This window comes from Leucopleurus acutus (assembly GCF_964270905.1).
Source record: "Leucopleurus acutus genome assembly, chromosome: 10".
In the NCBI taxonomy this organism is placed as follows: Eukaryota; Metazoa; Chordata; class Mammalia; order Artiodactyla; family Delphinidae; genus Leucopleurus; species Leucopleurus acutus.
In genome coordinates this window covers 33,501,061-33,513,293 of record NC_139153.1, presented here as the reverse complement: position 1 = coordinate 33,513,293, position 12,233 = coordinate 33,501,061, and the positions used below count along the sequence as shown (strand labels likewise).

Sequence of the window (12,233 nt, the reverse complement as noted above, 5' to 3'; positions counted from 1 at the left end):
CCATGGATAATCAGCAAGTTCATTGTATCACTCTCATAAAATGCCATGACTCTAACAATCCAGTAAGTTAGAAGTGAGAACTGGAGGAAGAAGCATTCTCTTTGGGGAACAAAACAGTATTTTCTAAAAATGCCACATTTTCTTTTTATTAAAAGGGAAAATTAAAGAAGAGTGGCTAAGCTCCCTTACTCAAGGCTTCATCCATTTTTATCTTCCAGGGTAATGGAACAGAGGCTGGAGGTGTTAGATGCAGGTGGAGCAATAATCGTTTCCTTATCTGTGCTTTATTACTCGTGGGATGGTTCCATCTTGCAGCCTACACAGAACACACTGTTCTGGGAACAACAAGTGGGTCTGACATTTCACTGGGGCAAATGACTCTTCTCACAGCAAACAATATTCTTGGGCCAGGAGTGGATCTCAAAGTGATTTCTCTTCTCCCAAGTTCTCATTCATTCAGAATTTACTGACATAATTTATTCATCAAATGCATACTGACTGAGGACCATCACCTGCCAAGAATTTTGCAAGGAGCTGGGGGTATCTTGATGATGACGTCTGGGGTGCTCAAGGAGCTTAGCCGTGGAGGGAAGCCAACATTCATTAACGGGGTGCATAACTTCAAAGTGAGCCAAGAAATGGTTATCTACGAGTGTAAAACCTCTCCCAGCCTGCAGTGTCAGCAAAGACTTCCCTAAATGACACAAGAACTGAGTGGAAAGCTCAGATGTAAGACTTGGAACCACATTTCCCAGATTCCTTTTAGGTAGGGTCTGGTTAGATCCTACTAATGAGAGGCATTTGTGTGAACTTTGGAGCTCTGTCCCAGGACTCTGAATCTTAACCAACAGCACGATGTAAGGGTGTGGGGCGGGGGTGCGGGGGAGGGGTGAGGGCAGCCAACAGCAGAGAAGACACTTGACCAGACACTCCGGGTTACAAGGTCAGGGCACTGTCTGCTTTCTCTTGGTCTCCTAGAGCTGTCCTGGTTCTTGATCATCCCTAATCTGGTTCTACCAGCCAGATACTGGAGCTCTGGATATTCCTGCAGTAAATTTCCTTTTGCTTAAGGTAGCCAGAATTAGCTTCTGCTCTTTGCATCCATCAAGTGGTTTGTTTCTGTTCACTTTATACAAGTCTACCTTCCCAACCAGACTGTCAGCTTCTTGAGGACTGGAGAATGTCTTATTTCTCTTTAAACCTCCAGGGCCTACAGTAGTGACTGACTGACACGTAGGAAACACTAGTAAATGCAAAATGAATATGATTTTTCACATGTTTAAAAAATTAGGAGGTTTGCCAATAATAAATAGAAAAGTCCAACTGGATATTTAACACTGAGAAAGAGCTCAATTGAGTCAGAAAGTCCTCCATACCTTACGTCAATTTTACACTCATGTGGAAATCTCTATGTTCCCTAGCCATCTTCTCAAATTTAACTTTTTAATATAAACTTCACGAAGCAATCCAGTAAGCTAATAACCACATTCCTGTATCATTCTTTCCTCTATTGTCATTCAGAATTTTCACCATCATACTTCCAAATGGGTAGAATAAAACTGCTAAAGGGGCAGGTCCATATATACCATTCCCAGGAGCCAACTACACTCCCCTCTCCCTGCCCTTTCCAACCCACGGGGCAATCTATGAAGCTCAGTAGACAGCTAGTGAACTTGGCGTACAGAGAAATCACCATCTGTTTTTCTACACCTAATAAATAAAATACTTCTGCTCTATAAATTCACATTGCTTGTGGGACTGAGACCTAGAATGAAAATGGAGATAGAATTTTTCTCCAATTTAATGGCTTTAAAAAAATTTTCTTGGGTAGTAAGTTTATGCTGCAAGAATCTATGAGCTACATAACAGTCTGAATTTGATCTGGTTCAAATAATGCTACCATGTTCTAAAATCCTAGGCATTATACACTTTCCAAATGTACAATGTCATCAAGGGTTTATGACATTTACTACAAAAACTCAATAGTCAGGTAGCACCTCATCAGTGGAAGGTTGAATTCAGGTATGGGAACAGAATGCTATGGCTGTAGCATGAAAACTGGGATGCTTCTCTGACTTCAGTATCATAGCCACACAGGGATGATCCACTAGACAATCTTCATACATGCACCTTTTTGACACCTACTAAAAGAATTCCATTTCTTGGAACTATGGAGTAGAGCCAGAAACATGGTGGTAGGACCAAATCCATTCTTGATGACTTCTGTTTTGCTACACAAGTTTGATCAGAGATATTATGCCACCTGGGGTTCTCTGTTTATTCAATTTCACTTCCTTCCTCAAGTAACAAAATGCTTAGAGCGTTATGCCCGTGCCTGCTGCCCAGACATGTGACCTGTGCACATGGCTTATGGAGTACACAAGACTTCTGAGACCCAAGGCTCTGAAGGCAAAGCTGACAGATATGAGGTGCAAGCCTAGCTTGGCCAGGTTCAACATGGCTATGGAAGGAGCATACCCAGTTCTACTGGCATCAAAACACGGTGCTGGTTGCCAAAGAGTCTACAAGAAAGAAATATTAAGTAATACTGCACCTCGGACATTGACACGAGTTTATTGTTCTTCCATGCCAACACACCCTTATCCAAAGCTTATGCTGTCCCAGTCCAGGCCTGCCCTAAATCAGCCAATTATGCTGAATGTGGTCAAAACTCTAAGGAGTCCCCAGTCCCAAAGACAGTGTTTCATTAGCCTGTCAGCTTCTGTATTATTTCCACATTCTGAAGTCGTAGTTTCTGAATTGTGTGCATCACTTCTTTAGGAATTATTTCTCTTTCACACTGCAGGTATAATAGCACTCCTGCCCCATCACTATGTTGCCAGTGGTTTTATATCCTCCACCAAATGTATTGGTAAATACTCAGTGGAAAAAAAAAAAAAAAAACTTGAAGCTAAACAACCTCTCCAAATATACATGAAATATTCCCAAATCCATTATCAGCGTGGCTTAAATAAGTGAGATCATGATCCTGTTGCCCAAAGGAGCCATAATACACAACTGGCTTTGTTCTAGAATTCCCAAACTGATTCCCAAACCTTTGAATCTGGCTGTGACGGAAAGTTTAAAATTTTGCAAAATACTCGCATCAGCAAAAGTGGCCAACTGTCACTTCTGCATTGAAGGGACTTCCCAGGGACTTGCCTGGTGGCGCACTGGATAAGACTCTGTGCTCCCAATGCAGGGGGCCCGGGTTTAATCCCTGGTCAGGGAACTAGATCCCACATGCATACCATAACTAAGAGTTTGCATGCCACAACTAAGGAGCCCATGTGTCACAATTAAGGAGCCCTGAAGCCACAACTAAGGAGCCTGCCTGCTGCAACTAAGACCTGGTACAACCAAATAAATAAATAAATATTTTTTTAAAAAAAGAAAAAAGATAAAAAGAAAGTGCCTTCCCAAAATCTTTACTGAGAAAATTGTTGCCATTTATTCCTCAAGAATGAAGGAGCTTAGACTGGATAAACAAAAAGGTCCTACTGTATAGCACAATCTCCTGCGATAAACCATAATGGAAAAGAATATTTAGAAAAAAGAATGCCTCTATGTGTATAACTGAGTCACTTTGCTGTACAGCAGAGATTGGCACAACACTATAAATCAACTATACTTCAATTAAAAAAAAAAAAAAGAACGAGAGAGCTTAGTCTCAACTCCTGGTTGTGCAACTATGATGTTCTTACTTGATTTGCTCTTGCACTTGGTGTCATCATAAACTTGAGGGCCAAAGAAAAAGGAGGCCTATTCTCTTAATTTGCAATAATCATTTTATTCTATACTCCCAAAGACATAAACTTGTATCTAGGTTGTTTGACCTTGGGTAAGTCTACCATAAGCCTCAGCATCGCTAGGGTTAATAACTGCGCTTGCCTCACAGGGTTATATGGTCAAAAGTAAGTAAATAGTGAACGTAATAACCGTAGCAGCGTACCTAGCATACAGTGTTCAACATAAGTTAAGTTCAATAGATGCCAGCTTTTGGTATCATTTGCTGGTGGGGATTCTAAATGAAAAGTCTTCTTCTGAATCCTTAGTATATGCTCCACGAACTGCCACTTAGTCCCACCTGCCCTAGACAGTCCTTTGATTCAAAGGGTCCTCAGTCGTCTCTTCCCAGCCCTCTTCTAATCACCTGTATCAATTAGCTGGAGCTGTAACGGTGACCAGGGCCTTGTCTGTAAAATCTTAACAGAAATGAATTAATAATATGATCTATCAGACCACCAATATCCTGTGAGGATGGAAGTCGCTGAGGATGGGGACACGGCTTCATGGGCGTGCAACTTGTGTAGGGTCACAGGGCCCCATACTCAGAAGAGCCCCATGCTTGGGTTAATGCTTTCCTTTACCATCCTGAAATTCTCAATAAAGTCTGAGCAAGGGGTCCCACATTTTCATTTTGCACTGGGCCCCACGAATTAGGTACCTGGTTGTGACTGGAGAGGTTTGGTCAGAGTGTGATAAGAATTATATTATGTTTTAAAAGAATTGACTCCAGCTTGTATTAGGAACAGCCTGTAGTAAAGGTAAGAGTTGAAGCAGGAAAAACAGGTAGGATGCTGTCAATATAAACAAGGTGAGAGGTGATGGTGGCAAATGACACCAAGAGGAGGGCCGGTTAGATACCATTTGCCTGCAGCTGCAGCATTGGTGCCTGGCAACATGCCTGTCTATGGCAGTGTCCTGGCCAGCCAGCTCGTGCTTCCCCACACTGGTTCCTGCCCAGCTTCCATGCTGCCTGCTTGTTAATCTGAGACCCCTGTGTTTCCCAACAGCTTCTTTTTATTAGAAGAGCAGGTGTTGGTTTCTCTTTTTGCCTACACTTTTCCTTACGGAAGGCAAGGGACCCTATGGTCCCACCAAAATTGCACACAGTAGCAAATAAGAATTCTTAAAAAAAAAATCTGGGTGCTGTCCCCAAATCTCATTCCCCTACAATGGAGAAAATTAACTGCTGAAAGAAGGAAAGAAAAAAGAGCCCTAACCAGGTCAAGCATCTTCTGGGTTAAGTCACTGTATTAGAACTTATTATACATTCTCTCACTGATTCCAATTAAGTAATGGGTGTAAACATTACCATTCCCGAACTAAAATCTGTATGGGTTTGACAGGATAAGAGCTACTAAAGTTTATGTAAATACAAAATGCAACTAAAATACCTTTAAGACCCACAAAACACACTGCTCAATTCTCAGTAAGGAAAAAGGAAAAATTAACTATAAATTTTAGTTTTATATCTAAATTTGTACAATTATCTCTATGTTTAAGATGGTAAATGAAAAAAAAAATCATCACTATTTAGTTTCTAGGTAATCAAATAGAAAATTCAACAGGTCATGCTAAAAATGACACAGTACAACCACCAGTAAGTTAAATACCAGTAAATTTAAAGTTTATACTCCCTAATCTACAATTCTTCAACAACAATTTCTTCTTCTCCACGTGCTCAAAAGTTTCTCTCAAATGACAAAACATGGATGTTATCAATTCTCAATCTGAAGGGCTTATGTCAGCTACTCACCTTTTTCTGAAGAACATTGATTTTCCTTTCCTTCACTTCTAACATATCCTTCATGTCTCGAATCTCTCCAGCCAGTGTCCCCTTCTCTTCTGTGAGGTCCTGCAGCTGTTTTGTTTTTTTATTGAGAAAAGATTCTTTCTCTTCTAGTCGTAATCTCAGTGCATCCACCTGAAATCAGGAAAAAGAAAAAGGGTTGTAGTTTTACAGAGAGGTCATCAATAACCATCAGTCCTGCCCTGCGAGGAGCATGGGGCAGCAGTATGCCTTCTGAGCAGCGTGATCAAACACTGCTCATGGGCACCTCCAGGTGTTTCAAAGCCTACATCTACCTTAAAGTTCTGTTGCATGTGTACCCGAACAGTGATATATTTTTTAAAATATAAGGTTTATATGAAATAAGACATTATGAAATAGTAGTATGTCTCACGTTGTAAAACCAAAGGTTGGGGAAAAAAAGCACACTAATTCTGTGTGTCTTTGAGAGCCCAGGGAGGGTACAACACGTCTCATGCAGCATCCTCCAGGGATGCTCATGTTCTCTTCAGAGAGTACAATGAGCCATGCCACGGATATCTGGGAGAACAAGACTGACACGTTGAGAAACACTCCTAAATTAGAAAAAGACGTGTTGCCAAGAGGAAGTAAATGCTGCTAGAAGAAAATGCTGTGGAAATGACACTCGTTCTCCAGCTTTATGGAAGACTGCTTTCCAAGTACTAAAGAAAAAAAAAAAAAGACAGAGCATACAAAAAAATTCCTATTTCTACCTTAGCTCAAAACATAGATTACTACAATTTCTGCTTTTCAAGTGTCGGTAATAAAATGATGAAACATAACCTTTATTTTTTCAACGTTAACATTCCAAAGACCATGTGCAAAAAAAGTCTACATGGGTGATGTGGGGCGTGGGGGTGATGGAAGACTTTAATCCTCACCTTCTGTACCAAGAATTGGACAGATAGAAGCTACATCAACATTCAGGAAGTAATGATGCAAGCATGTTATTCAGAGATATCAAAATAACCAGGCATGAAGAGTTTAAACAGGTGGTCTTGAGGAAAAAGAATGGGCCAGGGGTGAGCTGGGGGCTGCTGCATCTGATACCAATTCTTGTTGAACATTTTGCTCATTACACTACCAGCAGGTAAAATTTGGATGAAAGGGGAAAAAAACAAAAGTTGTTTACAAAGGATGCGAGAATACTGTAATACGCCAAAATAAATAGGTATGTAAATACTATGAGGACTCAAAGTCAAAGGCAACTGGAAACAACGGAAAGAGGACACTTAGGTTTTAGGCCAGGTTCTGCTTCCATCTTCTACCTGTGAGGATCAGGACAAATAACTCTCACTTCCCCACACCCAGGCTTCCAGACTCAGTTTCTTCATTCACAAAACAAAGTGGTAAGAACAGACTGTCTCTAAGTGCCTGACATTTTATGATTTTAAAGACAGAAATCAGTCATAGGCAGAATACATCAGGGAAGGATGATGATATTAGAGATAAAGTTATCAGAGTAGAATCTCCTTTTCCTACCCCTTTCCAAGAAAGGGGTGCCAAAGTTGTGTTTTTAAAGGTCAAAGGTGATGGAGAGGTTGGTGAGGAGGTTTTCTAGTTTCTGTCTCAGAGAGGAGGATGAAGCTGGGAGGTCCCAGCAAGGGAAGAAGCGATGACGAGTGCTTGAAGCCCAGCTGGCCGAATGACCCAGACTGCATTATGAGAGAGGATGGACATTCTGTGCTTGCCGAGGGTGTGAACTGCAGATTCTTCATACATCTGATAGCTGTGTGTCTTCTTACGTAATGGCCATAGAGGCCGGGGCGGGTGGGTGAAGGGGATACTCATGTCCTGGGGATCTCCCCTTTTCTAAGTGAAAATTCACGCCAATTGCACTAAAGCTTAAACATCCCAGATTCTCAAGTGGCTTATCTTGGTTTAAAGTTATCTTCGTCTACCAACCGGAGTAACATCAATACTTCTCTTTGAGCTTTCCTCTTATCTGGTGAAAAAAATATGATTTTTAGTTTATACATAAAGGATGGCATTTAGTGGGTTCCCTGGAAATTGGTGGAACATGCTGAACACTGTAGATCACAACAGTGGTTAGAAGGGGTTACATATTCAATTGTAGAGATTTGCACACAGGCTGACCAGGATTCAGTGTGTATCTGAGAAAAAACTGTGGTCCCATTAGCCCCACATTCTACCTATCAAAGATGAATGGTCTGTATCTGGATCGAAGGAAACACCCAATATCCAAAACCATGATTTAAATAAATTACAATATGGGAGGTAGTGAGTAGTGCTAGAGAGAGTTTAGAAAAAGAGACTCTCTATTGATGAATAATAAGCTTAACATTTGCAGTGCCCTCTGGCTATGTGTGATCTATCAGTGCCCTGCCCCATCTTACTGAGCCCAGAAGAGATAAACAGCAACCTTAGCCATAAGACTATTTCTCCAGGAATAAAATGGAGAGCAAAGATGGTCGTGATCAACACACTACTCACAACACCCAAACTCTACATGGCAGGAGGGAGTCTGTGCCAGCTAAGGTCTTCTTTTTGGGAGTTTATTTTCCATGTGCCTGACAGCATGTACTTAGCTTCAAAGGAATTTGAATTGTGCCCTTCAGTCACCTTCACTCTATCTTTACAGCTTTGCACAGTCTCCTAGAATCAAGAAATGAAGCTTAAGGGTCTTTTTTTTTAGACAAAACTTTGACCTGAACTGCATCCAATTCTCAACCAACATTAGCCCAGATTGTAGTAAGCAAGCATGACATCATTTCTAAAGTCAAATTTTAACTTCCAGATGGTGCAAAACCACAAGCAGGCACACAGACCTTCTGATGCACAGAAGTTTAAATACAAGGAAGATCAGGCCAGAAAGAACATAGTCTATTAAAAATTAGAATATGTAGTTCCAAACTGAGTAACAATGAGTAGGATTAAAGTTCCCGTCGCTAATACTCGAACCTCACTCGACAGTGTACATCATTTTTAAAAGAATCAGAAAAGCCCTGAAGTTTAGATTATATTCCAACATCAGGTAGAGACATAAAAGTTAAAATGTTTGGGAATATGAAATACCTTTCTCTGCCTCGTCACTCAACACCAAATAATTTTAAGGGCCCTTGACTCTCTCTCAAACTTTGGCAGTCAACTCAATAACAAAACTTGGCAAAGCAAAGAGCACCATCATTTCCCAGAAAAAAAAAAAAGAAATTAGAACTGTATGATACAGTCAGTGCACAAAGACCCATAGGTTGAATTTCCAATTTTTACATATGACTTAACCACATGGGAACTAGTCACCGAATGTTAAAACTAAGACAATCTTTTCATTTTAGAAGAATTACTCATTACCTTCTGATCCAGTTGTGTATTTGTGTGTATATGTGGGTGCATGTGTGTGCATATTTAAAAGCATATAACATATGAAAATTTAACCTTTTACCTGGCAGTATGAAACATGAAGCATTTGTTATCACTTCTGTTCCAGGTAATAACTTGAAAGAAAAGGACCATGGCAATGAAATGGGCAGAAACTGCCAAAATCAGAGTTAAACATTATTAATCTTCATTGTCATCACCCAGGAATTATAACCAGTTCCAATGGTGAGGTATGTTTCTAGAAGTTCTATATATAAGCTTCCTGACCTTTCTCCCATAAGGTCACATAGGCCTTCAGAAACAGGTACAATATTGTGACAAAACACAAAGTGCTACTTGATGTGCCATGAATAATTTTTAAAAATCAAATGGTTCACTTCAATCTTAAAATGACTACAGCAACACTTGAGAAAAAAAAAAAAAAACACTTGAGAGAGAAAAAGGGGCCACTTGAAAATTTTCACAGATTGAATACTACTTACTCGACAACACTTCAGGCATTGAATAAACATGCTATCACAAAGAAAAACTTTAAAAGAAAATGAAACTGGAACATACACAAAAGCTCCCAATATAGTTTTATTTCACATTCAAAGTGTCATTTGTTTGTTTTTCCTAATAGTAGACTTGGGTTAAGTGTATATTTGAATTTGATTCAACTTGCAATCATTCAAATGAGGAGACAGTTTCAAAGTTGGAAGTATGCATAAAGTACATAGCTTCCAAAGACACAAACACTAAAAATAACCTAAAATCTAAAAGTTGCTGTGGTAGTAACCACTACTTCTCACTCACATCCAATTCTCCTTTCCTTCCTGAACACAGGAACAATTTCCCTTCCCAGCCCCCTTGTGGGAAGATGAGGCCATGTGTTTTATTCATGAAATGTAAGCAGAAGCGACATACATCATTTCCTGTCTATGCCATCCCCACCCTCCTCCCCTTCCTCAGAGATCTTAAAGGCTACATTTTCCAGATGGTGGAGCTAGATGATGGCAGAACCTCCATAAATCTGGATCCTCAAGAGAAGCAGGATCCCCCTAACCTCCTGCCCCCCAATCCCTAACACGGGTTGGACATAACAGTATGATGTGTTAAACCACTCATCAATAATTACAATAATTTCCCCTGGTTTTACTAAAAAGTGTGCGCCTTAAAGCTAGAAAGGTCTGTCTTAGAGACTACCATAAACCTAAACGAAATCTACTCCTTCCATGTGTGTTAAGACCTCAAAATCTACTTTCCCCTAACCTTTCACTCCAGTTCCAAAGAAGGGGGGAAATGTCAGAGGGCCAAGGCCAGAGCTGAAAGGAAGAAGTAGCAGAACCCTAGGGAGTGAACGCAGAGGTTAAAGATCAAGACCTTGGGGAGAAAAGAAAGAGAGATGGAAGAGGAAGAGTCTCCTTAAGCACATTGGTTTGAACTTCAGTTTGTATCAATATCAACAAGTGGCTCAAGTAGACAACTCTGTTTTGCAAAGTCTCTGCGTTGCAAATATATGTGTTCAAGCAACTCATGGCAATGACCATGGACTTACCCACGGGCCTTCCAAATGGCAGGAACAACACTAAGGTGTTATGAGCAGAATGTGGATAATAAGAGTACCTCTTTCACCAAGTTATGTTAAAGATTAAATTAAATAACACATATAATGCACTTAGCACAGTGCCTGGCACCTAGAAGCACTCAATACATTTTTGCTATTATTATTATATTTTATTATTCTGCTTTCCACAGCCTCTAACCCAGTGATTTATACACTGTAGGAATGCAATAAAGGTTGCTAATCAACAACCCTCAGGAAAAGTGAAGAACGAGCAAGTAAGTTTTTGTGCTCTAACATGTACCAGAGTGTTACATTGTCTGTCATTTACTTTAAAATATTTCAGCATACACAGTATGATGTGTGTGTCTATGTGGAGGGGGTGCCTGGGTGGGTGGGTAGATGGGTATATTTCCCAAATGCAAAAAAATTCTCCAGGGGTAGTTAAGTAGCCTATGAAAGATTTCAGTTAAAAGCTGAGATGCCAGAGTCAACTACCAAAAGTGCCTCAATATTCTTTATACTTGATGAGTACCTGAAATTTGGTCAATTAACATAATTGATGTGAGGAGTGATTTTTCCTTAGTGAAATGGGCAGTGTTCGAGATGTGTGGATTGGCTAGAAATGTTGCACAGACACTTCCACCCTTCCAGAAACAAGACTGAAGACAGTGTGTCCAATAAAAATATGATGCAAGCCACATATGTAATTTTTCATTTTTTAGTAGCCAAGTTTAAAAAGTAAAAAGAAACAGGTAAAATTAATTTTAATGATATATTTAACTTAACCCTATATCAAAAGCCTAATTTTGATAACACTATATCAAAAATATTACTCTTTAACATGTAATCAATATTAAAAAATTAATAATATATTTTCCATTTTTTGTATTGTCTTCAAAATTCAGCATTTATTTTACACTTTTAGCATATCTCAATTAGAACTAGCCACATTTCAGGTGCTCAATAGCCCCATATGGCTCATGGCTACCATACTGGACCATGCATGATTCCAATAAGCCCCAAAGTTTCAACCCTTAGATTTTGATCTCCCCACATATAATTAATCTCTAATTATAGCAAAAGTTGCCTTTCAGAAAAAAAATGACCTTCAGGAACTGCACCATTAAAAATTAACTTATAGATGAGGGTGTGTCTATCTCTTACCCTATACTTAGGTTATATCTTTCTACTCTTCGACTTCTGCACCTATTTTGATTTCAAATTTCTCTTCTCTGTAGGTGCTCTTTCTATCTCCAGTAACTAGAATTATTTATTCATTCATTCAACAAATACAAAGACTTGATTTTGTGCCAGGCACTGTCCTACTTTAGAGATACAGCCTTTTAACAAGACTGTCAGGTCATGACTTATTGAACCATATATTTGTGAAGTTGGAGGTGAGGTAGAGCAAATAAGTATTACGTAAATATTATCAGTAAACATGATTTTTAGGGTAAGAGGAAAGTAATACAAATATAAGAACATATGTAAAAGCCTTGTAAAAAAAAACTGGATGAAAAAAGGCTAATTTGTGGCTATCTGTGTTTATTGGTGAAAATGTATATTGTGTGTTTGGGTACATACAAAATAATAAAATTCATGATTTAGCAAATGTCTATCAGCTATTATAAATTAGACTTGGACTGACACTTTGATACTTATTAAAATGGTTTATTTAACTGATGGCTACTCTTTACTATCCCAATCTTAGAACACTAAATGGTCTTTATTGATTTGTTTTTGCTTTGTTTC

The 12,233-nt window shown here is 39.3% G+C and overlaps 1 protein-coding gene across 1 annotated transcript in view; it reads right to left on the bottom strand.

The window, feature by feature from the left end:
• Nucleotides 1–12,233, bottom strand: part of ERC2 (ELKS/RAB6-interacting/CAST family member 2) — a gene marked incomplete at both ends in the record, with an annotated part of 834,864 nt that overhangs the window by 488,993 nt on the left and 333,638 nt on the right. Inside the window, one exon of the mRNA XM_082849011.1 lies at nucleotides 5,543–5,710. Within this exon, the coding sequence (XP_082705137.1) occupies nucleotides 5,543–5,710 (168 nt within the window). The remainder of the gene's footprint in view (nucleotides 1–5,542; nucleotides 5,711–12,233) is intronic.